This window comes from Nycticebus coucang, chromosome 3 (assembly GCF_027406575.1).
Source record: "Nycticebus coucang isolate mNycCou1 chromosome 3, mNycCou1.pri, whole genome shotgun sequence".
Classification (NCBI taxonomy): Eukaryota; Metazoa; Chordata; class Mammalia; order Primates; family Lorisidae; genus Nycticebus; species Nycticebus coucang.
The window spans coordinates 97,414,106-97,441,487 of NC_069782.1; the positions used below are offsets into that span (position 1 = coordinate 97,414,106).

Below are 27,382 nucleotides of genomic sequence, written 5' to 3' on the forward strand. Positions count from 1 at the left end.
CTTGGAGATGACTGTTTTGAAGACAGTCTTCTACAAAGATACAAGTTCCACTATGTTTGTTTAACAATAGTTTCCTTCTTTCTAGAGAAATGCTTCCCATACCTCAATTTTTATTATGAAAAGTTTAAGCTGGGTTTGCTGGCTCATGTGTATAATCCCAGCTGCTCAGGAGGCGAAGGCAGGAAGATCACTTGAGGCCAGGAGTTTGAGACCAATCTGGGGAACATAGCAAGACCTTATCTCTGAAAGAGAGAGAGAGAAAAGAGAGAGAAGAGAGAAAATAAAATAAGCTGGGTGCTCAGAAGGCTGAGGTGGGAGGGTACCTTGAGCCCAGGAGTTGGCAGCTGCAGTGAGCTGTGACCAGGCCACTGTACTCCAGCCTGGGTGACAGAGGATGATACTGTTTCTTAAAAACAGAAGGAAAAAATTAAAACATACTGAAAAGTTAAGAGTCATGCAGTGAGCAACCATACACTGACCACTTTGATTCTACAATTAATATTTTCTATAATCGCTTTATTTCTTTATCCATTGTTCTATCTTATTTTTTTGATGCATTTTATTGAAAGCCCGTTGATTTCAAAGATCTGATACAATGAACAGTTTAATTTTGGAAGGTATAGGGTATCTTCCCTGAAATAAGAGAACAATGTGGTTCCTATGATCCTCTCACTTTTTCTTTGTTTTTTCAGGATGTGTTCCACATGGTAGTTGAAGTACCACGCTGGTCTAATGCGAAAATGGAGGTAATGTTATGCCTTACACTGATAGTTGTACTCAGGATATTGGTTTTGATCTAGCCACACTGATTTGCTCAAGAATAAAACATCTAAACTCCAAGGTTTTCCTCTGTCTGGTCCCAATCTGTTTTTCATTGGCATTTCCCATTACCTGCCAGTCTTCCTTCTGGGCTTCAGCTAACTCAGCCATTTATTATTTGTAAAAATGCCCCAAACTTCCCTTCCTCATATCTAATGTTCCAAAAGCCTAGAATTTTTCTCCTTTATTCTCTTTAAATGCATCACTGATACCTCCTTAATCATCCAGCTGAAAGTAATCTGATGGAATTTCTATTATATTTTGTTTTGTTAATTTATTTCTGAGACCTAACCTAAGTTATCTTTTTTATGGATATTTATTACATATTTTATGTCACTCAAACTTTTTGACAATAACCCACGTTTTGCATGTATTTCTCAAATGTTAGGATTGATGCCAGCTAATTTTAGTTTTTGCTTCCTGGAATTAGTAAATGTTCTTTTTTCCTTCTTGATAATTCCTGTGTGCTTTAAGTAAGCTTTCCACTTCATGGTTGATTGTGTAAACATCTTTTATTAGAACATAGTGGGAATAAAATACATCATTTAAGTAAAATTAGGGGGCATGGATGCCAAAATTCATTTCCTCAAATCCTTGTTTGAATAGTATGTCACATCCAAATATATTAATATAGTGATTTGAATTTTTTTTCCAGATTGCTACAAAGGACCCTTTAAACCCAATTAAACAAGATGTGAAAAAAGGAAAACTTCGTTATGTTGCAAATTTGTTCCCTTATAAAGGATATATCTGGAACTATGGGGCCATCCCTCAGGTATGTCTCCATGCATTTACTGAAAATGTACTTTTTTAGCTTACCGAAAATTAGCTTACTGCTATTAGCATTCTAGGAGGCTGAGGCAAGAGGATCGCCTGAAGTCAGGAGATTACAGTGAGCTATGATGACACCACTACACTCTAGCCAGGGCAACAGAGTGAGACTCTGTCAGAAAAAACAAAACAAAACAAAAAGGGGTCTTGGCACTTGTAGCTCAGTGGTACCAACCACATACACCAGAGCTGGTAGGTTCGAACCCAGCCTGGGCCCACCAAACAATAATGACAACTACAACCCCCCAAAAACAGGTGTTTGGTGGCACCTGTGGCTCAGGGGGTAGTGCATTGGCCCCCCATATACCTAGGGTGGCAGGTTTGAACCTGGCCCTGGCCAAACTGCAACCAAAAAACAGCCGGGCATTGTGGCGGGTGCCTGTATCCCAGCTACTTGGGAGGCTGAGGCAAGAGATTCTTCACATTTAAGAATCTCCTCGCCGGGCAGCGCCTGTGGCTCAGTTGGTAAGGCGCCGGCCCCATATACCGAGGGTGGCAGGTTCAAACCCGGCCCCGGCCAAACTGCAACCAAAAAATAGCCGGGCGCCTGTAGTCCCAGCTACTCAGGAGGCTGAGGAAAGAGAATCGCTTAAGCCCAGGAGTTGGAGGTTGCTGTGAGCTGTGTGATGCCATGGCACTCTACCGAGGGCCATAAAGTGACTGTCTCTACCAAAAAAAAAAAAAAAAAAAGAATCTCCTCACCTAAGCCCAGGAGTTGGAGGTTGCTATGAGCTGTGATGCCATGGTACTCTACCAAGGGCAATAAAGTGAGACTGTCTCAAAAAACAAAACAAACAAACAAAAGAAATAGGTGTTGTGGCGGGCGCCTGTAGTCTCAGCTACTTGGGAGGCTGAGGCAAGAGAATCGCTCAAGCCCAAGAGTTTGAGGTTGCTGTGAGCTGTGATGCCACACCCCTCTACCTAGGGCAACAAAGTGAGACTCTGTCTCAAAAAAAAAAAAAAAAATCTAGTTAGTAGAAGAGATCATCAAAGCAATTTGTTTGGTTTTGTTTTGGAGACAGTCTTTTCTGTCGCCCTGGGTAGAGTACCAGCTCACCTGTGAGTTTTGGCAACCGCAAGACCTTGACTCCAGTGTTCCTCTTTTCTCAGGCTCCCATGTAGCTGAGACTACAGTTGGCTGCCATGTAACCCAACTAGTTTTTCTGTTTTTAATAGAAACTCACTCTTGCTCAAGCTGGTCTCAGACTCTGACCTCAAGCAATACACCCATCTCAGCTTCCCAGAGTGCTAAGTGCTAGGATTACAGGCATGAGCTACCAAACCAGGCCAAAGCAGTTTTTAAAAAATACATTTTTAAAGTAAATATTTGGGTCTGTTTGTATTTGCCTGTTATCTCAGTTATTAAGTAGCTGGGGTTTTTTTTTTGTTTGTTTGTTTGTTTTAAATAGGATCATTATCTGTTTTAAAGATTAAATTTAGTTTACCATTTATGCCTAATAGGAACTCCAGCATTTAATTGAAATTACTGTGTGTAGTTAAGATTCTTAAATGTGAATAAAGAACTAAAAATATGAGAAAAGTTAGCTAAAGGTTCATATTTTTGCAGGAAGACTCATGAGATGTTATCTGTTAATTTCACCATGATCCACTTTGTCAGTCGCGTGTATAGAAACGAGATATGCTAAGCCTTCTTTTTTTTCAGACTTGGGAGGACCCGGGACATAATGATGAACATACTGGCTGTTGTGGTGACAATGACCCAATTGATGTATGTGAAATTGGAAGTAAGGTAATCAAATCTGAGATGTTTTTTCTGTAGTGTTGAGATGATATTAATGAACCTCATACTTTTAAAATATTGTGAATAAAATATATGAATACTAGTGAAATAATGACGTCTGTTTGGATGATAAAGGCTTCTGTTTCATTCTAAACATTTGTATGTTATAATTTGTACATTTAAACCTAGTTTTAAAAAAATGTGCCTACATATGTGAATGACTCAAACATATATGTAGAAGAACTGGACATGTTCTGCATTGGTTTAGAAGACAGATAACCGGTCAATAGGTGAAGTGCCAGGAGGCAAATTCCATCTCGATGTATGGCAAGCTTTACCTGATGATTTAGAGTGATCAGTGAATTAATCCAAACCAAATAACCTCTTGAGTTGGAGACTTATAGTAGCAATTCCACTATCAAGTAGGGTTGCTCTAAGATTCTGATTATAGTTATTTCTTTATAATCACTCTCAGGCTCAGGGAAATAGTAAACAAAGTTCTAATTCCGTTTTTTAAGACATATTTTTTTTTTCGTCAAGACAGAGTTCTACCCTATGGCCTGAGCAGAGCACAGTGGCATCATAGCTCACTGCCACCTCAGACTTCTTGGGCTATGGGCATCCTGCTGCCTCAGCCTCCTGAAGCCACTGGGATTACAGGCTCTCGCTGCAGCACCTGGCTGGATTTTCCATTTTTTTTCGTGAATTGGGATCTCTCGCTGAGACAAGTCTCGAAATCCTGAGCTCAAGCAATCCTCCTGTCTCAGCCTCCCACAGTGCTGGGATTACAGGTGTGAGCCACTGTACGTGGCTAAGTAATAAAATTTTTAAGTCATATCAGATGTATGATTTAACTCGGTGGCTTTTTAATACGTACAGAAAGTGCATTAACATATGAATTGAAAACTGTAGACTACAGAGGACTTATTCTTGAGTATAATCAATGGTAGTGTAAAAAACATTAATGTCCCTGAATTATGTTGCTGGTTTTCTTATGACCTATAAGAAAATAGGACCTATAAATTCTATTTTCAACTTTAATAGAATTGACAAAGCATTTACTCATCTTTTACTTATTTAGCTTTTAAAAATTTGCTTGAAGTTACAATCTTCAGGGAAGTTTGCAGAGCTTGGCATCTTTATTTCCTGTTATCCATCAAGTAAAACTTTGATTTCAAAGTTTCATTTGTAGTGTTGTTCTGACTTTGGTTATTGACTCTCAGGTATGTGCAAGAGGTGAAATCATCAGGGTAAAAGTTCTGGGCATATTGGCTATGATTGATGAAGGGGAAACTGACTGGAAAGTCATTGCCATTAATGTGGATGATCCTGATGCTGCCAATTATAATGGTAAGAAAATTTGAAGAGTCTGAAGTCTTTCTAATTTTTTCATGAATCAGGGTCTCGTAAGCACTATCAAATTTAAGTAACCTGTAAAGACAGAATTGTAACCCCACGCTGTTGAAGGATGGAGGAGCAAAGAATTTGACAAAGCATTGAACTTAGGGTAATTAACTAAGTAAACTTCTTCTTTCATTCCAGGAAAGAAAAATGTCTAGCAGGGCAGCGCCTGTGGCTCAAGGAGTAGGGTGCCGGTCCCATATGCCAGAGGTGGTGGGTTCAAACCCAGCCCTGGCCAAAAAAAAAAAAAAAAAAAGAAAAATGTCTAGTAGTTTGAGTTTCCTAGTTTTTTCTTTTCCTTCCCATATACTAGCACTCAATTACTATGTTTATTGATTTAAAAAAAAAATAGTTTAACTGAGAAATAACTTATATACCATAAAAGTCACCATTGGGTTTTAATATATTCACAAAGTTGTGCAACCATCACTACCGTCTAATTTCTAAACATTTTCATTATTGCAAAAGGAAATTGTATATCCATTGGCAATTACTCCCCTGTGCCCCTCCCTTTAGTCCTGGTTAACTCCTAATCTACTTTCTATTTTTGTGGCTCTGCATATTCTGAACATTTCATGTAAATGGAATCTATAATAGGTAGCATCTGTTTCTGGCTTCCTCAACCTTTTTGCCACCAGTGACCAGTTTTATGGAAGACAGGTTGGGTGTGGAAGGAGGCAGAGTTCAGGCCATGATGCATTTTTCTTCTTTCTTTTGTTTTCTTTTTTCTTTTCTTTTTTTTTGAGACAGAATTTCATTCTGTTGCCCTAGGCTAGAGTGCCTTGGTATTAGGCTAGTTCACATAGCTCACAGCAGCCTCAAACTCCTGGGTTCCTCCTCCCTCTACCTCCCCAGTAACTGGGACTACAGGCACCTGCCACAACACCCAGCTAAGTTTTTCTATTTTTAGTAGAGATAGGGACTTACTCTTGCTCAGGCTGGTCTTGACTTTCTAAGCTCAAGTGATCCTCCTGCCTTGGCCTTGGTGGAATTTTAGGAGTAAGCCACTGCACCCAGCCAACAGGCCACTTTTTAACAGGCTATTAGGTTACGTGCACAGGGTGGTGTACCAATACCAACAATTCATGTCACTCCCCGTTCCTTTCTTCTCTCAGGGTCGGGGCACCACTAATCTGCCTTTTGTCTGTGGATTTGTTTATTTTAGGTATCTCCTATATGTGGACTTGTATGTGATATTTTGTATCTGGTTTCTTTCATTAGTATGCTTTCCAGTTTCAGCGAAGTTGCACCATGTGTCGGTATTCCTCTTTATGGCTGCATTTTATTCCATTGTGTGATATGCCGCATTTTATTTATCCTTTCATCACTCGATAGACATTTGAGGGTTTTTGGTTGTTGTGAATAATGTTGCGATGAACATTACTGTACAAGGTTTTTTATTTTTATTTTTGGAGATAGAATATTGCTCTGTTGCCCAGGCTAGAGTGCTGTGGTCTCAGCCTTGCTGACAGCAATTTCAAACTCCAGGGTTTAAGCGATCCTCCTGCCTCAGCCTCCTAAGTAAGTGGGCACCCACCACAAGAGCCGGCTAATTGTTCTAGTTTTAGCAGAGACAGGGTCTCACTCTTGCTTAGGCTGGTCTCGAACTCCTGAGCTCATGTGATCCTCCTGCCTCAGCCTCCCAGAGTGCTAGGATTATAGGCATGAGTCTCTATGCCTGGCTCATTCCTGTACACATTTTTCTGTAGGCATGTTTTTAATTCTTTTGGGTATATACATAGGAGTGAAGTTGCTGAGTCTTGTGGTAACTCTGTGTTTCACCTTTTGAAGATCATGGTTTCTAGAGCAATTCTACAATAAAAAGGAACCAAGGCTCCTTGGCGAAATGGCTGACTCCAGGGCTGGGGCAGGGAATGGCAAAATGAGCGTGGAGCCTTTAGTAGTGCTAGGAGGTAAAGAAGTGCTTTCAAAAGACAAAGAGTAGTGCTGGGAGTCTATCAAAGGGACTACAACTGAGAGAACGCCTGTGGCCGAGGCTGGACCGATGTGAACAACAAAATAAAATAGTTTTAGGTTATAACCCAGAGCATAAATTAAATATCCATGAAATACTCACATAAATAAATATTGAATAAGCAAACAAATAGGGCCAAGTGTGATGGCTCACTCCTATAATCCTGGCACTGGGGGAGGCCAAGGCAGAAAGATTACTTGAGCTAGCAGTTTAAAACCAAACTGAGTAAAGTGAGACCTCTACTAAAAATAGAAAAATTAGCCAGGCATTGTGGCAGGTGCCTATCCTGCTACTCGGAAGGCTAAGGATCGCTCGAACCCAGGAGTTTGAGGTTGCTCTGAGCTGGGCTGATGCCGCAGTACTCTAGCCTGGATGACAGAGTGAGACTCTGTCTCAAAAAAATGGTGGGGAAGGGGCAAGAATAGACAAATCTCTAAGCAGAAGAATTTAAAGTAATGTAAGAATGACTTTACAGTACGTAGAGAAACCTGACAAACACTGCCCCAGCCAAGTGTCAAGGTCAGCACAACAGTGATTAAGAGTCATCTTGTTCCGGGCCACGCCTGTGGCTCAGTGAGTAGGGCGCCGGCCCCATATGCTGAGGGTGGCGGGTTCAAACCCAGCCCCAGCCAAACTGCAACAAAAAATAGCCGGGTGTTGTGGCGGGCGCCTGTAGTCCCAGCTGCTCGGGAGGCTGAGGCAAGAGAATCGCGTAAGCCCAAGAGTTAGAGGTTGCTGTGAGCCGTGTGACGCCATGGCACTCTACCCGAGGGCGGTACAGTGAGACTCTGTCTCTACAAAAAAAAAAAAAAAAAGAGTCATCTTGTTCCGAGAGCAAGGTGTTAGTTGGTGGGTGGAAGTGCATGGGAAGAGAGTCATCTCAAGAATGTGTTCTCTCAGAATGAGGTCATGTCTATTTCTGTACATGTGTAAAGTCATTGAAACAAGACCAAAAGAATACCAATTCTTATAGCACAGTGAGGAGAAGGATGAAGAGATAGTTTTTGTTTCAGATACTTCTGTATTGTTTAAGTTTTGCAATGAGTGCATCCATACCATCTTTCAACCTCTCAATAGTACAGCTCTGAATCTGTTGATCAGTGTGTCCATTTTCACTTTCTACTCACAAGAGAATACACTGAATGGCTCGCTCTGGCCTCAGTTAGTGAAGTCAAGACTATCACTATGTCAGCACTAATTTGCTAGCGTGTTATTTTCCTGCAGCAGAGATTATTGAATCCTGAAAACTCTCTGCATGGCAGTCCCGTGAGGCAAGTAGTACGCAGCTTTCCCATGAAGATAACCTAGGCCCTGTCTGTCCACTCCTTATCTTGCCTCCTGTGCACCTTTTCCATTTGCTCTCTCTCAGTTGTGTCCTCTGTAATAAAGCAGTAAACCTAAGTGTTTTCCCGAGTTCTGTGAGCCGTTCTAGTAAATTATAGAACCCAAGGAAAGGATTATGGTGACCCCCAATTTGTAGCACGTTGGTGGGGAGTATGGGAGATCCAGGATTTGCAACTAGCGTCTGAAGTGGGGCCATCTTATGCTAACTCCAGGATGGTAGCGTCAAGAGGGAGCCCCCAGTTGGTGTTGGAGAATTAGAGAATCAATTGTCGGTATTGGAAAACATCAGTATTTGTATTTCAGATTTCTGGATTTTCAAATTATTTCTATATCAGCTGACACATTTTATGTTGACTGTAATAAATTCTTTGAAATTTATCTGTGTGTAAACATTTTCATTTTAAACTCTGTAAACTTCCATACTTTTAGTGGTACTAATAATTGAATGCATGATATTCTTTAACTATGTAAATCTTAAGTTGGACTGAGTAATATTATGTTATGTGACTATAATTAAGCTTTTGTTGTTGAAGGTATTCCTCTTCCCAGTAATACTTTTACTAATTAACATTTTTAGCACATTTATCTTCTATGTGCTTGAATTTGAGCAGGAGTTTGATCATTTAAAGTTCAGCTTGATGACACTGAGGCTATATCCATTGTCGACTGCTATATAGAAACTTTAAAGTTTTTTAAGCAGCACGCTTTTCTGTTGGCCACAATTAAAGCTTTGTGATGTAGAATGCCTATAATATCCAACAAAGTCCAGCCACGTTTAATTTGTAACGTATCCATGGATATCGGTCTGAGTCATTCTTCTTGTCTATGTCATAGGGATGTGATCCTTTGAAATACAGCCTCAACTCCTCTCTTTCAGGATCTTCTACCCTTCTCATAGAACTTATCTACCTTTACCAAACTGTTTTTTTCATTATGTAGCCTCTAATCATTTCTTCTAATCTTTTATCTAATAGAAGTTACTACTTACTGATTGTTCTCTTAGTACTTCATGTCAGAGCTATTCTACAATATCAGACAATTTCTTTTTAATGTTTATGGGTTCTCATTGCAACATAATGTGGTCAGCTCCAGTGTTACCTTGAGCTTTTTTTTTGCAGTTTTTGGCTTGGGCTGGGCTTGAACCCACCACCTCCGTCATGTGGGGCCGGCGCCCTACTCCTTTGAGCTACAGGTGCCGCCACCTTGAGCTTTTTTATATCAACCATCTCATAACACTTGCACAGTAAGCACTTGATATTTTTGTCGAATGCATAAATAATTATTTATGTATCTTAAAATCTGTTGTCCTCATGTTAGATATTTATGATGTCAAACGACTAAAACCTGGCTACCTAGAAGCCACTGTGGACTGGTTTAGAAGATACAAGGTTCCTGATGGAAAACCAGAAAATGAGTTTGCTTTCAATGCAGAATTTAAAGATAAGGTAATGTGTCATTCAGAACAGAAGCTTTAGGCCTATCTGTATTGAGATTTATACTTTAACCATATTGTAACCATCTAAAGTTCATAAAGATTTATAAAATGAAAGTCTGAATCATGAGTTAGTCTTAGTATTTACTTATTCATTTAAGTGTTCTCCCATTTTTAACACAAGAAAGTGATTTAAAGCTAGGCACACCTGTCATTCCAACTCTTTGCGGGGCTGAGGCAGGAGGACCATTTGAGGCTAGAAGCTAAAGATCAGCCTCAGCTAATAGTGAGACCCCCATCTCTACAAAAAATTAGCTGAGCTAAAGCCTGTAGTGCCATCTACTTGGAAAGCTGAGGTGAGAGGATTGCTTGAGCCCAGGAGTTTGAGGCTGCAGTGAGCTATGACTGCGCCACTGAACTCCAGGCTGGATGACAGAGCAAGACTTTGTCTCACCAAAAAAAAAGGAAAAGAAAGAAAATGACTCAAAAGAGACAAACTATCAGGCTTTAAGAAGATGTTGATAATAGGAAAAGAACACCTTTTTATCGTTGTAATGCATATCTCTTCAAATTATAGGACTTTGCAATTGATATTATTAAAAGCACTCATGACTATTGGAAAGCATTAGTGACTAAGAAAACGGATGGAAAAGGAATCAGTTGGTAAGTGCTAACTCTTCTCTGCAAGTTTAACAAACAGCAGACTCTGCAAAAGTTTTATTTTTATTTTATTTTATTTATTTTAATTTTTTTTTTTTTTTGAGACAGAGTCTCATTTTGTCTCCCTCGGTAGAGTGCTGTGGCATCACAGCTCACAGCGACCGCCAACTCTTGGGCTTAGGCAATCCTCTTGCCTCAGCCTCCCAAGTAGCTGGGACTACAGGCACCCGCCACAATGCCCAACTATTTTTTGTTGCAGTTTGGCTGGGGCTGGGTTCGAACCCGCCACCCTTGGTATATGGGGCTGGCACCCTACTCACTGAGCCACAGGCGCCGCCCCTCTGCAAAGGTTTTAATAACCATCAGACTCTTGGGAAGGAGATACAGCAGTCATCCCCTGTCTGTTTTACTTTCCTTAGTTTCAGTCACCTAAGACAAGCTTTGTCTGAAAATATTAAGTGGAAAATTCCAGAAATAAACAAATCATAAGTTTTAAATTATATGCCATTCTGAGTAGCATGATAAAATCTCATACCTCCTGCTGTCTCTCACCTGGGGCATTAATCATCCCTTTGTACAGCTTATCCACTTTCCACATGCTACTCAACTGTTAGTTGCTTAGGAGCTTTCTTGGTCTCTTCAGATCAAAAAACTTAGTGTATATAGGGTTCGAATCATCTGCAGTTTCAGGCACCCACTGCAGATAAAGAAGGGCTACTAGTGATTTTGTTAATCAGTTATCAAGTGGATGGGAAGCTTAAATATATTAACTAAAAAATGCCTATAAAATATTCTCTGAACAAGTACAAACTAAAAATATAGAGAGGACAGCAAGATCAGAGCTTTGTGAGGATAACTGGACATGGTGGCTCATGCCTGTAATCATAGCACTTTGGGAGGCTGAGTTCAGGAGTTCAAGACCAGCTTGAAGACCCCATCTGTACAAAAATCCAAAAAAACTTAGCTGAGTGTGGTGGTGCACCCTTGTACTACTAGCTGCTCCGGAGGCTAGGGCAAGAGTTTGAGGTGGCAGTGAGCTATGATGACACTCCAGCCTGAGTGTCAGAGTGAAGCCCTGTCTCAAAAAGAAAAAAAAAGTGGGGGCGATCATATTGTGTATACAATTTGTTTTATGATTTTTTTAACATACTATATTGTAAACATTTCCCTGTGTCATTAAAGATGTGCTTTTTATAATATAATATTTTATCTCTATATAATATTCCATTCTATGGATGAACCTTTTTTTAATTGATGTAATTATTGTACATATTCATGATGATACTCCAGACTGGGTGACAGAACAAGATCCTGTCTCAAAACAAATGAACAAAATATTTGAATAAAACTGGCCACAAGAATAGTTGTACGTTGCCAAAATAAATCATTAGAGTTTATTGTAAGTGAAAAAGCTTTCAAATAAACCAAACTTGATTGTCGTCTAACATCTTTAACATATTCTTTTAACTCCTAAGAGAGAATTTTTTAGTTGTTTTTTCTTATAACTGCTCTTGTTTTATGTAATAGCATGAATACAACAGTGTCTGAGAGCCCCTTCAAGTGTGATCCTGATGCTGCCAAAGCCATTGTGGATGCTGTAAGTAAAAATTTCCTTTAAAAAGAAAATACCAGGTGGCTAAAATATGGCGCTAAATGGGGAAAGGAAATACTGTTTCTTAGCCCAAAGGCCGAGAAGCCAAGGGAAGTACTTGTGTCAACAAATCTTTTAGTACCTTTTACGTGTATATTGCTAGATCAGGCCTTGAAATTAGAATCATAAACACATAGAAGTAGACATTTATCTGAGGGGAGAAGCTGAGGAGTGGCCCTAGTCAATCATAAGTTATGCAGATAGCATGGTAGTGTAATTTGTAAAAATCGAAATGATTCCAGGATATACCAAGTAACCCCAGTGCCTATTACATACGTAAGCCATTTTCCACAAAAGAACCAATGGGAATTTATTGGTTATAGCAAGGACTGAGGAAGTTATCGAATTTTAGGTACCATCGCAGGAATGATTTGTAATACTCGAAAAGACTTTCATGGGAGGTAGTAAACCATCAAAGCAATAATTTTGCCTCTGTACTATCTTTAATTATCCGATTTATATTAACGAAAGGACTGAAATAGATCATCTTAAATTATTTTCATTTACAAAATTATATATAAGGAAAGCAAAAAAATATGAGGTCTCACTTTTTTACTACTTCATATTAAGTAGTAGAAGGGGGAAAAAAACAATTTAACTATGAAACTAGTACATTTAGATTTATCTTTCTAAAGATGTATGTGTGCATATATAAAATCATTATAGATGCATAAATCTCTTTTAATTTCAAAATTCATTTTTATTATTTTCCTATGTGTCATTAAAAAAGTCAAGAGGCTTGAATTTATTAGCATCTCTTAGCAATGGAGCAAACCTTGCACTTTTCCTGTATGTTATACATTTTTTTAGAGCCCCAAACAGTGCTTTTCAACCTTTTTTTATGTCACAGCACACTTGTACCTTATGCTATAGTTAAACTTCCACAGCACACTTAAATTATGTTGATCAAAAAAAAAAAAAGTAAAAAAAGGAATATACTTACTGTGCTTTGAACTTCTTTCTAAAATAATTTAATTAATGATCTTTAAAAATTTTTAGCACACCAGTATGCCACGGCAGACTGGTTGAAAATCGTTGGGCTAAAAGTTGTGATAGTTTTCTGTTCAGATTCTTTTAAGTTTTCGTCAGTGTACTTCTTAAGCTTTTTCTACCCCCAGAATTAGACTGATATATTTTAATATTTTATTTTAGTTGCCACCACCATGTGAATCTGCCTGCACACTACCAACGGATGGTAAGATCTACATTCCACTAAAATTACATTAAAAATTATGCATATGTATGGGGAAATTACACATATTTAGTTAATTTTTAATTGACAAATAGTTGTACAAATTTATGGGGTAGATGTGATATTTTTAATACATTTATATGCTTGCATTATGGAATGATTAAGTCAGGCTAGTTAACAAATCCATCACCTTACATATCTTTTTTTGATGAAAACATTTACAATTTGCTCTTTTAGCAATTTTGAATATATAGTGCATTATTATTTGTTATGATCACCATTCTGTGCAATAGGTCACTAAAGCTTGTTCTTCCTGCCTGTCTGAAACTTTGTACCCTTGATCATCATCCCAGTCCCTGGCCACCACCATTCTACACTCTACTCCTATGAATTTGACCTTTTTGAAGGTTTATGTGGTTTATCATTCTCACTTATCACACATAAATGAGATCATGCCAGACTTATTTCACTTAGTAAAATGTCCTCCAGTTTCCATGTTATGTGTATTTTTTAACATACCACTTACGTATGCAAAGAGAGAAGAAAAGGGAGAAAAGAAACATTTTTAGAGTTCTGTAGTGAACATGAGAAGAAAGATACCACCTTCATTGCCATGTTCTGTCATATGGTTTCCCAGCTATTACCCATTGTGCTCCTCTGAATTCCATGGAAATGCTTCAAGGACACTGGAAGGAAACCCAAGTGGGCTGGGGTCTGCATCCCTATTTGGCCATAGGCTCCTTCACCCCAAAAACAATTCTTTCTCGCTTTATTTATTTGTTTATTTTTTAATTTTTGAGACAAAGTCTCTGTAACCCTGGGCAGAGTCCCATGGCATCATCAGAGCTCATAGCAACCTCACTCTCTTGGGCTCAGGTGATCCTTTGGCCTCAGCCTCTATAATAGCTGGGACTACAGGCACCTGCCATGATACCTGGTTAGTTTTTCTATTTTTAGTAGAGACAGGGTCTCACTCTTGCTTAGGCTGATCTCAAACTCCTGAGCTCAGGCAATCTACCCACCTTGGCCTCCCAGAGTGCTAGAATTACAGGCCTAATTCTCTCCCATTTTATTTTATTTATTATTATTATTTTATTTGAGACAGAGTCTCACTTTGTTGCCCTTGGTACAGTGCTGTGGCATCACAGCTCACAGCAACCTCAAACTCTTGGGCTTGAGGCAAGAGATTCTCTTGCCTCAGCCTCCCAAGTAGCTGGGACTACAGGCACCTGCCACAACACCTGGATATTTTTATTTTTTCATGTAGTTGTCATTGTTTTTGGCAGGCCCAGGCTGGATTCGAACCTGCCAGCTCCAGTGTATGTGTCTGGCGCTCTAGCCACTGAGCTACAGGCGCCGAGCCTCTGTCCCACTTTAGATGTTAGAAATCTTTGTAAGGCCTTTTCTAGTAAGAAAAGGCTTCTGCCACTTTAAAAACAAGTTTGAAAATCACACTATACAATTAGCATCAAGAGTAAGGAAGCCCGAAAGAAAACACTGACAAGTTAACTGCTTTTGCTGTAGTGAAACTTTCTGTGTATATTTGTTTTAAGGTAATTCATAGTAGGCTCCATTAAAGCAAGTATGTTATTCTTTCTGTATGTTGGGTGTAATTTTTTTTAACAGAGATTCTAATTTGTTTTTCTTTTCTCTGCAGTGGATAAGTGGTTCCATCACCAGAAAAACTAATGAGATTTCTCTGGATACCAGCTGATATTTCTACATCCTATTAATCTGGAAATATTAGATATAAAAGTAGTAGCTTCTCCAAGCTTTAAATATGTAGAACTCATCTAACTAAAGCAAATTCTGCAGTGACCAGTCCAATATATTCAGAATGTTATCTGTCTAAAGCATTTTTCATATGTCAACTAAGATAACTTCAGTACATGCTTAAATATGAAACAGTTGTAATTTGGAAGTTGTGAATAGATGTGTAAGAAAAGCACAGATTGGATGTATATGTTTACTGTATGTTAGGAAATAAAATTATTTTATTGAAACTTGGTTTGGTATTTTTATTTTAATCTGAAACCAACATTACCAAGTAGGTATTGGTACTTTTTGGTGTTTGTTTTCTAAAGATGGCCAAAGCTAACTTTATTTTTAGGAAGCTGAGAATAAAATTCCTTATACTTAATAGTACTCTAGAAACTATGTTCTATTACCTAAGTCTTGGCACCCTATTCTAAAGCAAGAGCTGTTTTAATTTATATCATATTAGCAGAAAGAACAACCATGCTCATCCTTTGACGTTACATAGTTACTTTTTTACTTCTTCAGTCATTGGACCCTTACATCATTATATTCTAAGTTATCAACCAGTCAGCCAGAATAGCTTTGTGATTAAGTTCACGGTATGTGGAGGGGGACAGACCTGACCTGAGTTTAAATCCTGGCCCATCTTCTTACCAACTCTGTCATCTTAGGTCAGGTACCAGCCACTCAACTTCAATTCCCTCATCTGTAAAAAGGCATAATTCATGTAATGGTGTGTGATAAACGTTCAGATTTTTTTAATTGTAAATTTTATTGAGGTGATTGTAGGTTCACATGCAACTATAAGAATAGAGATTTTTCGGCTTGGCACCTGTAGCACAGTGGTTATGGCGCCAGCCACATGCACTGAGACTGGTGGGTTCAAATGTGGCCAGCTAAACAACAGTGACAATTGCAGCAATAACAATAACAAAAATAGCTGGGTGCATTTTAGCGGGCATTTGTAGTCCCAGCTACTTGGGAGGCGGAGGCAAGAAGATCTCTTAAGCCCAAGAGTTTGAGGTTGCTGTGAGCTGAGATGTCATGGCACTCTACTGAGGGCTACATAGTGAGACTATGTCTCAAAAAAAAAAAAATATGTTTCTGTACACCTTGCACAGTTCTTAAAAAATATAGCAATTGTTAAACTATGGTATAATACCACAATCAGGACATTGACTTTATATAATCTGGAAGTCTTATTCAGATTTCTGTTTTACTTGTTTTATTGAATACTTGTGTGTTGTATTTTTCTATACAATTTACAATCATTCTGTACAGTTTTGTTTTTTTAAGAGACAGGTCTAGCTCTACTGCCCAGACTGGAATTCAGTGGCCTGATTATAGTTCACTGCAACCTCAGGCTCAGACGATCCTCCTGCCTCAGCCTCCCAAATAGCTGGGACTATAGGTGTATGTCACTGTGCCCACCTGATTTTTTTACTTTTTGTACAAACAAGGTTTCACTATGTTGTCCAGGCTAGTCTCGAACTCTTGGGCTCAACCGATCCTTCCACCTTGGCCTCCCAAGGTGCTAGGAGTACAGGTATGAGCTACCATGCTTGGCCTTGTCCTGAACCTTTTAGTCACCTGTGTAAGCTTATGAGTGTGTATCCTACTAGATGCTGAAGAGTTCAGACACCACAATGATCCCTCCTGTCCTTCCCATAGCCCCCTCCTTAGCCCCTGGCAACCATTATCTTTCATTTTATCATTTCAAGAACAAACAGAATTACACAATATATAACCTTTAGTGATTGCGTTTTTTTCACTCAACATAAATCCCTAGAGTTCATTGAAGTTGTTACTTGTGTCAGTAATTCTTTTTATTCATTCCTCTTTATTGCTGAGTACTATCTCATGGTATGTATAAAACATCATTTGTTTTACCTATTGAAGGATATTGAGGGTTCTCCAGTTTTTGGCTATTACAAGTACAGCTGTTCTGAACATTTATGTACATGTTTTTCTGTCAACACAAAACATTTTCCTTTCTTTCAGATAAATCTCTAGCAGTTAATTGCTGGATCACACAATACATCATGAGACATGTTCATTTAGTTTTTTTTCTTTTTTGAGGCAGAATCTCACTCTGTCCCACCGGGTAGAGTGCCAAGGCATCATCTTAGCTCACAGCAACCTCAAACCCAGGCTCAAGAGTTCCTCTTGTCTTAGCCTCCCAAATAGCTGGGACTATAGGTGCCTGCCACAACTCCTGGCTAATTTTTCTATTTTTAGTAGAGAGAGAGTCTCACTCCTGCTCAGGCTGGTCTCTAACTCCTGAGCTCAGTCAATCCGCCCAACCCAGCTTCCTAGAGTGCTAGGATTACAGGTGGGAGCTACCACACTCAGCCTTCTTTGTTATTTTTGTTTGCATTTCTGTAATGGTTCAGGATGTTAAACATCTTTTTTATGTGCTTATTTGCCATCTGTGTATCTTCTCTGGGGAAATGTCTCTTCATGTCTTTTACCCATTTTTTAGTTCTATTCCTTTTTTTTTTTTTTTTTTTTTTTTTTACAGGGAGTGAGCCTGTCTGGGCTGCCTTCTGTTGCTAGGTTGGGGGATGAACAATGCCAAGTGTGAGTAGCCTTCTGTTGGGTGACAGGACACATGTGCCTTGCTGCCGGGTGCTGCTCCTCTGGTCTTGGGGTCCCAACCAGTTTGCCTCTTACCACCTCTTAGAGTTCTCCTTTGGTTGTCTCTCTTACCATTTTTAGGGTTTATCGTGTGTGTCGTGCAGAGAAGCAGGCAAAAACAGATCTATGCCATCTTGTCACAAACATTCAGATTTTAATAGTATCTCATTCTTTTTGAAAGTGCTTCTATTTTTAAATGATGCCTCAGTCATTATAGTGTGTGGTTTCTGAAGATTTCTTTTTGTTAGGGTAAAATAAGTTTTCTAGTAACGATTATACAATGTGAGAGACTTCACACACATTGGTGCATTAGGTAAGAATCACACGCCAATATTTATGGGGAGGACAGGGGATGAAATAGTGCAGGAGGAAATACTAGCAATAGTTCTGTGTGCTGGCAGTGCCCGTAGCTCAGTGGGTAAGGCACCAGCCATATACACCGAGGCTGGAGGGTTTGAACCTAGCCTGGGTCAGCTAAACAACAATGACAATTGCAACAAGAAAATAGCTGGTGAGGGCGACATAGTGAGACTCTGTCTCAAAAAAAAAAAAAAATAGTTCTGTGTGCTATCTTCTCTACAAAGCAAGGTGTATTTGTTTGCTAGAGCTGCCTTAACAAAGTCACAAACTGGGTATGTTAAACAACGGAAGTCTGTTGTCTCATAGTGTTGAGGTCAAGGTGTCGGCAGGGCGGAGTTCCCTAAAAGTGCTCCAGAAGGACCTGCTCCAGGCCCCTCGTCCACCTTCTGATATTTCTTTCTGGCTTGTGGCAGCATTACTCCAGTCTCCACATGGCATTTCCCTGTGTGTCCAAATTTCCCCTTCGTGTAGCACACCAGCCACATTGCATCGAGGCCCATCCTACTCCAGAGTGACCTGATTAACAAATTACATCTGCAATGATGCTGTTTCTAAAACAGGCCACATTCTGAGGTGCTGGGTGTTAGGACTTCAACATAAATGTTTATGGGACACAATTCAACCCATAACAACTCTCAAAGAGAAGCTTTCAGTGTTCGGAAAACTCTCTCTATCACTGATGCTATATAAAGATTGTCTGTGTACTAGAGCCAAAAAGAAATCTTAACTTCTGGAACAGCCATTCTGTAAGCATTTCTTTTTTCTTTTCTTTTCTTTTTTTTTTTTGTAGAGACAGAGTCTCACTTTACCGCCCTTGGTAGAGTGCCATGACATCACAGGACTCACAGCAACCTCTAGCTCTTGGGCTTATGTGATTCTCCTGCCTCAGCCTCCCGAGCAGCTAGGACTACAGGTGCCCGCCACGACGCCCAGCTATTTTTTTGCTGCAGTTCGGCCAGGGCCGCGTTTGAACCCGCCACCCTCAGTATATGGAGCCGGCACCCTACTCACTGAGCCGCAGGCGCCTGCCCCCACTGTAAGCATTTCTTGAGATCTGACTTTGCCAAGGGACCACTTCAGATACTGGGGATACAACGCTGAGCAAGACAAGGTCACTCTAGTAGACTGGATAGGTTCAGTTATGCTCAGTAGTCTCCCCAAATCTCAATGGCTTAAGAAAACAAAAGTTTATTCTTCACTCACATAAAGTCAGCTCTGCCCCTGGGTGGCTGTCCTCCCTGTAACAGCATTGTGCCTCGGTACTAGCATGTGCTTTCTCACTTTGATCACCATCTTGGAGGAATCAAGTATTGGAGTTTTGCACTGGTATTTGATGCTTCTGCCCAGAAGTGACACACATCATAGATGTTCTCATTTCACTGGCCAATGCAAGCCTCATAGCCATGCCTGAGTAGGGAAGTACATTCTTATCATGAAATAAAGGAAACAATAAGAATTCCAGGTACTTTGGCATATTATCATTTAATATACAGAGAAAAAAAATCTCCTTTCTCTTTTTAATGAGAAAACATATATTCAGAGAATGTAAGTGACTTATCCAAAGTCACTTAAATTGTGGTGGAGGCAGGACTTAGGCCCAAGTCATCTGATCTTGAGACCAGAAGTTATTTACATGTATGACCACCTTCACAGTCAATATTAATAGATACTCAACTCAGAGGTCTAGTTTTCCCATCTGCAAAGTGGGGATGATGCCATTGGGACAGAGTTGGAGGGAATGTCTGTGAAGGACCCATTCCCAAAGTCATAGGTGATGCAGTCTGTTTATCGTTGTGAACTCAACAGCACTGAGTGAAATTGGTGCATTTTTTTCCAGATATGGGAACCTGAAGTGTTGGCCTGGTTATGTAAAGCTGCAGTTCCCACGTGTTCTGAATCAGGAGATGAGTGGTGGGCAAGCAAGTAAAGCTTCATCTGTATTTACAGCTGCTGCCCATCACTCACATCACGCCTGAGCTCTGCCTCCTGTCAGAAGGTGGTGGCAGTAGAGTCTCATAGGACCACAAGCCCTACTGTAAACTGCACATGGGAGGGATCTAGGCTATGCACTCCTTATGAGAATCTAATGCCTAATGATCTGAGGTAGAGCTGAGGCAGTGATGCTAGCCCTGGGGAGCATCTGGAGATACAGGTTATTATTAGCAGAGATAGCACAGGGACCATGAACAAATCAATTGCTTGCAAACTTGTATCAAATCCATCCCTCCACCCCTGTCTGTAGAAAGATTATCTCTCATGAAACTGGTACCTGGTGCCAAAAAAGTTGGAGATTGCTAGTATAAAGGACCTGAAGGAGAACTCCCATCACTCATCCTCTCTGAGCCCAGGCCTGCATGTATGCAGCTCCAATAGCAATTAGGTCCACTCTGATGAGCATATTTGCTCTACAAAGGATCTAATTTGTGCTTTTGCACATAATGTTCTTTATATTTAGAAAATGTCACTATTGCTGGGGATGGTGGTTCACACCTATAATCCTAGCACTTTGGGAGGCTGAGGTGGGTGGATTGCTTGAGTTCGAGACCAGCCTGAGCAACAGCAAGACCCCATCATTACTAAAAACAGCAGAACTATCTAGGCGTTATGGCAGGTGCTTTTAGTCCTAGGTACTTGAGAGGCTGAGCAAGAGGATCACTTGAGCCCAAGATTTTGAGGTTGCTGTGAGCTATAATGCCATGGCACTCTACTCAGGTGACAGAGTTAGACTCTGTCTCAAAAATGAAAAGTGGCTCGGCGCCCATAGCACAGTGGTTATGGTACCAGCCACATGCACCAAGGCAGGCAGGTTTGAACCCAGGCTGGGCCTCCTAAACAACAATGACAACTGCAACAACAACAAAATATAGCTGGGCGTTGTGGTGGGCCCCTGTAGTCCTAGCTACTTGGGAGGCTGAAGCAGGAGAATTGCTTAAGCCCAAGAGTTTGAGGTTGCTGTGAGCTGTGATGTAAATTTTTGTTAAAAGAAATTATTAAAAAATCATCTGGGTGTGGTGATGCACACCTGTAGTCCCAGCTACTCAGGAGGCTGAGACAAGAGGATTCCTTGAGCCCCAGAGTTGCAGGTTGCAGTGAGCTGTGATCATGACATTGCACTCCAGTCTAGGCAACAGAGCAACACTCTGTCCTTAAAAGAAAAATAGAAGCTGGGCCAGGTGGATTACATGCCTGTAATCCTAGAACTCCAGGAGACCAAGGAAGGTGGATTGATTGAGCTGAGGAGTTCGAGACCAGCCTGAGCAGCAGCAAGACCCTGTCTCTACTGAAAATAGAAAAAACTAGCCCGGTATTGTGGTGAGCGCCTGTAGTCTCAGCTATTTGGAAGGCTGAGACCAGAGGATCACTTGAGTCCAAGAGTTTGAGTGAGGTTGCTGTGAGCTATGACACCCCAGGGCACTCAACCCCAGGGCAACTGAGTGGAGACTCTGGAGAGAGAGAAAAAGAGAGAGAGAGAAGGAAGAAAGGAAAGAAAAATAGAGGGAAGGAAGGAAAGAAAGAAAGAAAAGAAAAGAGGATAGAGAGGCAGTGACAGAAGGGTTCCCAGCTCAGGGCAGTCTTTCTGCAAAAGGTCCCTGAACCACCTGAGATATTTGTTTCAAAAAAATTAACTTATTGAATCAGAACTAAGAGGGCCTGAACCCTGGAATCTAATGTTTAACCAATTTCTTAGGTGATTCTAATGCACTCTGTTAGAGTGCATTGAATGTTGAAACCACTATTCTGATAATGAATGCCAGGGATTAGCAGAATATTTCTCAGTGGGGTTTAATATGAACATCACTTCATCAAAATCTGAAATGTCCAATTTTGAATCAAATTGTAGTTTATTATATCTCAAGCAAAAAGCAGTACAATTAATGAAAGTATGAGCCATAACTAACAACACAGTTTTGCCATCTTAACGGTAGCTTGTTTATGCCAGCAGCAAAGAGCGAGTGGTGATGAAACTGTGAAAATCATTTTCCACAGCTTGCTGAGAATTGAATATTTTTCCTTGCAAGAAGTGGTCCAAAGCTTTGAAGTGGTAGTCAGTTGGTGCAAAGTCTGGTGAATACCATAGAAGACAAAGAGTGTCCAAGTCCAGCTTCTATAGTTTGAGCAGCGTTGATTGTGTAATAGGTGGTCAAATGTTATCTTGTAAGAGGATTGGCCTGTCTCCGCTGCTTAATCACAAGCATTTTCATCAGGTTGTCCAATTGATTGTAGTAGACATCTCCTGTAATTGACCAGTTTTAATGAAGCTGTAGGGAATAAATACCAGCGATAGACCACCCAGCAGATACCATTAGCTTTTTTTTGATGAATATTTGGGTTTTGGCTGGGTTTTGGCACTTCATCTTTAACCAGCTATGGTGCCAAATGCTTGCAATTGTCCAAAAAGAATCCATTTTTCATCCCAAATAACAATACAGTGTAGAAATGGTTCACCTTATGTCATGACAGCAAAGAAAGCCAAGCTACCCATTATATAGCTTCTTTACCTTGCTGATTTACTTCAAAGGGTCTGATATTGTCAAACCTTGCTGCTAATCCGCACGTTGCTTGGGATGGATTCACTTCCACTACAGCTTTCAGCTCATCATTATCCACGTTGGTCTCAGGTTGCCCACATGCCTCCTTCTCAAGATTAAAATCACCAGCATGGAACTTCTCAAACCATTGATATACTGTGTGTTCATTAGTCATATCCTTCCAAACACATTGTTGATATTTCAAACTATCTGTGTTGCATTGGTTTCATGATGGAATTCATTCAAAAATAACACAAGTTTTTGACTTATACCTGCTTCCCAAAAATAGCTCTAAAAAATTGAAAGATAATCCCAAGCAAAATTTGTGCATTTGAAAGAATGAGGATGGGGCAGCACCTGTGGCTCAGTGAGTAGGTCACCGGCCCCATATACCGAGGGTGGCAGGTTCAAACCTGGCCCTGGCCAAACTACAACAAAAAAATAGCCAGGTGTTGTGGCGGGCGCCTGTAGTCCCAGCTACTTGGGAGGCTAAGGCAAGAGAATTGCCTAAGTCCAGGACTTGGGGGGGTGCTGTGAGCTGTGCGACGCCACGGCACTCTACCGAGGGTGATAATGTGAGACTCTGTCTCCACAAAAAAAAAAAAAAGAATGAGGATGTGGCTGGGTGTGGTGGCTCATGCCTATAAACCTAGCACTCCGAGAGGCCAAGGCAGGAGGATCACTGGAGCTCAGGAGTTCAAAATCAGCCTGAGCATGAGACCCATCTCTACTAAAAATAAAAAAAAAGTATCTGGGTGTGGTGGAGGGCACCTGTACACCCAGCTACTTGGGAGGCTTAGGCAGGATGATGACTTGAACCCAGCAGTTTGAGGTTGCTGTGAGTGAGGCAGATACTATGGCACTCTAGCCTGGGCAACAGAATGAGACTCTGTCTCAAACAGTGAAAAAAAAGAATGAGGATATACTTTCACAACAAGAAAAAAACTGTTAGAGTGAAATGGCAGAGGTATCAACCATCAAACTTAGTACTTAAGGAAATCGGACATTTTATACTTAATAACCTGGTATCAGTGTGAGACGATCCAGAGTGTCTACCCACAGTAACGACAACAATAGTAGTTTCCACTTCCGTGTACTTCCTTCAAGCCAGGGCCTGTGCTATAGACTTTATGTGCTTCCACTTGTTTAACTGACTTAGCAACACAGAGCCAAGTGTTAGTGTGAGGAACATAGTGCTCCAGTGGCACAATTGGTTAGCGCCCGTGGTACAAACATAGTGAGGAACATGACCGGGAAGGAAGGTTAGGAGACCTACTGAGGTCTCTAAGCACCTCAGTTGAGCCTGACACTAGTATAGGGGCTGGAAACATAGATGAAAGAGACACCATCCTAGCCCCACAGCACTCCCATAGTGACATCCTCTTCTTCATATTGTTCACCTGGAAAACCATATGATGCTGGTTTGATTTTGTGAAGTCATCTCTAGAAACTAACCAGATGGTTTAGCTTCTGCACACACCTTCCACCCCTGAAAATGAGGAGCTTGACTCTGGTCCCCTGGTAGGCCTCTTCTGGTTCCAATATCTCATGACCCTGGCCTGAAGTGGCCTTGTCACTCTCTTAGTAGTGTGTGTGTTCCAATGTAACAAGCGGCTCCTTGCTGCTGCCCTTGACCCCAGGCCCTCCTCCTCTGTTCTGTCCTCCTGTCCTTTAGACAGAGTTGCTGCCCCCCATTCCCACTTCAATTCTATTTCCTGGCATCTGTGTCTCTCCTCCTAGCTCATTAACATGGATCATGACTACAGAACGTGGGTCCCTAACTAGTCTGCCGGCTCCTTAAAAGCAGGGGCCTATGTCATGCTTATGCCCCAGTCATCCAGGACCATACAAGTGCCTAACAGGAACTCAGTTAACACCTTCTGATTGCTTTTCAAACAGGACTGCAATTGGAGAATAACTCAAAGGGGTTCTGCATGGATGTTGAGGTAGAGTGACTCATGGCTTTCCACGTTGGGATTCCTACACCTCTCAAGGACACAGCCACGTGCCAAGATGGAGCAAAGCCACAGAGTAGCAACCATGCAAAGCCGTGGGGCTTTGCTTTTACTGAGAAGTGAACAATTACAAGGTTTTTTACAGGTTACAATGCACAGATGTGTCATAGTTATAAATGCCAGTTTTTTGTGAATTTGGAAGGGAAAGCACTCTTTCAGGGCAAGCTGCTGTTTGTGGCTACTGTCTTATGGCTGTGCCACTATAGCCCCAGAGTCCAAGTTGAAAGCACTGTGGGGAACAGCTCTGTGCTGGTTCTGGCCCCCGTGACATCGCACAGGGCATTTCACCTCTCTGGGCCTCAGGCTCCTCATTTTGTATAACAAGGTAGTGGGCTCCTACCTTGCTCATGTATTTTAACATGGAAGATGTCTTGTCTCTATAATTTTGACATAGTCCAGTAAAGCAGAATGTGGTGGGGGGAATACTTTCTCTGCCACCGAAGGGGACAAGGTGGGTTATTGGACAACTGATTATGAGTCAAACCATATTTGAATGATTCTGAAACAACAGTCCACAAAGACTTGTCATGACCTTTTGCTGTGTCAGGGTACATTCTTAGCTTATCTCAGAGGATGTAGCACTGCAAGGTGACACCTCGTTAGGATGTTGTCCTGTGGCCCACTGTGGCTTTCCCTCCCCACTTCCCGCCATAGTTTGCAGATACAGAAAATTAAAAGTTGGGGTCAAAAATTACAGGAAGCAAATTGCAACAACAACAAATATTTACAAATGGGATTTAATTAAACTGAAAAGTTTCTGCACAACTAAGGACACAAAAGTCAAAGCAGACAGACAACCATCAGGATGGGAACAGATATTTGCACATTACGAATCTGACAAAGGCTTGATAACTAGGATCTATAGAGAACTCAAATTAATCAACATAAAAAGAGCCAACACTCCCATCTATCCATGGACAAGAGACATGAACAGAACCTTTTCTGAGGAAGACAGACGAATAGCTAACAAGCATATGAAAAAAATGTTCATCATCCCTAATCATCAGAGACATGCAAATCAAAACCACCCTGAGATATTACCTAACCCCAGTAAGATTAGTCCACATCACAAAGTCCCAAAGTTGCAAACTAATAAGATCCCCAGCACAAGGAGGGCACCCTTAAGGTCACAGTCTAGTGCTCGGGATCCATCCTCAGTTACAAGTGTGCCATCCCTTCAAGTAGGAGCCTGCAAAGGAATCTACTGGAAGGATTTGAGCAGGGAGGTGTAAGTAGGAGAACTGGGCTCCCTTCCTTTTTTTTCTTTTTTGTCAGTATTTTTTTTTATTGTTTGGGATTCATTGAAGGTACAAAGAGTTAAGTTACACTGATTGCATTTGTTAGGTAAAGTCCCCCAAGAGGTGTGCCATTCGCCATGGACACCCATCCCCCTCTCTCCTCCCCTCTCCCCACTTGCTCATTCCGTAACCCCCCTCACCCCCCGCATTAGCTTCTCCATTCTTGTGATGCTTTACTAAAAAGAATGTGTTCCACCTCCATCCAGGTTAATACAAAAGATGCAAAGTGAGTATATCTGCATATTTATAAAGCAAATTGGGGAAACTGATATACAACTTTATAATCTGTTATTTTAACTTAATATGTGAATTTTTCTACATTTATAAAATTATTCAATATTATGTAAAATGACTCAGGCAATTAATCACATAATGAAAATAAGGAATAGTTCACTTATCTAATCTCCTAGGATTTGCCTTTTGGCTTTTTTCCAATTTCTTCTGATTTTTAAATAATGCACAATGAGCAAACACCTTTATACACAAGTCTCAGAAAATATCTCTGATGTCTTCTCTGAGGATAAATTCCCATTTTTTCCCTGAGGATAAATTCCCATTTACAAAGATTTAGACATGTGCAAAATCGCCCTCCAGAAGGGCCTTACCTTTGGTCTCCTGCCTCCTGTTTCTGAGAGTGCCTCAAATCTCAGGGTTTTCAAAATAATAGCTTATTAGAGGCACTTCTCCCTTCTGCCTACTGATGACTCACTAACCTTCAAAAGAATGCCTGAGTCCTGTGCTTCTCAAACTTCAGCATGCATTGGAGTTAACTGGAGGGCTTGTTAAAACTGATTACTGTCGTCCCCCCCACCAGAGATTCTAATTTCCTAGATATGGGGTGAAACCTGAGAACATGTGTTTCTAACAAGCATGTAGATGGGGCTACTGTGGGGCTCTGGACTGCAGTTGGAGAACACTATGCCAGGGAGAGAATTTCTAGGTTCCCAGCAAAGACTAAAGGTTTCTTGTGGAACCTTCAGGACTCTGTTCTGTGAATTCTCTAAGTGAGCATTGTTACTCTGCTTTCTGAATGTGGCTTCTTACTGACCTATCAGCCTCAGAATGTGGACATGATAGGCTTTCCAGTATCTAGTGAGCAGCTTGTGTTCCAAGTTGACCCTGTGCTGCCACTGGGCTAAGAGCCAGAGTGGCCAAGGGCCAACATTTCACATGCTTTGCATTCACTAGTGAGTTCCCTAGTGAGATAGAGTAAAAACTTACAGATGTGGAGATATTGGAACCCTCATAAACTGCTGGTGGGAATGTAAAATGGCACAGCCACTTTGGAAAACAGGCAGTTCCTCAAGAAGTTAAAACATAGAATTACCTGTCTGGGTCCAGTGGGTCATGCCTATAATCCTGGCACTGTGGGAGGCCAAGGCGGCTGGGTTGCTTGAGCTCAGGAGTTCCAGACCAGCCTGAGCAAGAGAATCGCCCCATCTCTACCAAAAATAGAAAAATTAGCTGGGCTTTGTGATAACTGCCTGTAGTTCCAGCTACTCAGGAGGCTGAAGCAAGAGGAGTGTTCAAGCCCAAGAGATTGAGGTTGCTGTGAGCTGTGATGCCATAGCACTCTATCCAGGGTGACAGAGTGAGATTCTATCTCAAAAAAAAAAATTAAAAACCCACATAGAATTACCCTACAACCTAGCAACTCCAGTCCTAAGTATATATGCTGGAGAATATAGGTTCACACAAAAACTTATATACAAAAGTATTATTCATAATAGCCCAAAAGT

At 40.8% G+C, this 27,382-nt stretch overlaps 1 protein-coding gene across 1 annotated transcript in view; it reads left to right on the forward strand.

Moving 5' to 3' along the window:
• The window catches only part of PPA1 (inorganic pyrophosphatase 1), a 295,326-nt gene extending 280,284 nt beyond the window's left edge, over positions 1-15,042 (forward strand). Inside the window, exons 4-12 of the mRNA XM_053586454.1 lie at positions 693-746; positions 1,475-1,594; positions 3,314-3,400; positions 4,615-4,741; positions 9,429-9,556; positions 10,121-10,206; positions 11,731-11,800; positions 13,007-13,049; positions 14,704-15,042. Of these exons, the coding sequence (XP_053442429.1) occupies positions 693-746; positions 1,475-1,594; positions 3,314-3,400; positions 4,615-4,741; positions 9,429-9,556; positions 10,121-10,206; positions 11,731-11,800; positions 13,007-13,049; positions 14,704-14,735 (747 nt within the window). The 3' untranslated portion in view covers positions 14,736-15,042. The remainder of the gene's footprint in view (positions 1-692; positions 747-1,474; positions 1,595-3,313; positions 3,401-4,614; positions 4,742-9,428; positions 9,557-10,120; positions 10,207-11,730; positions 11,801-13,006; positions 13,050-14,703) is intronic.
• Positions 15,043-27,382: the final 12,340 nt, after the last annotated feature.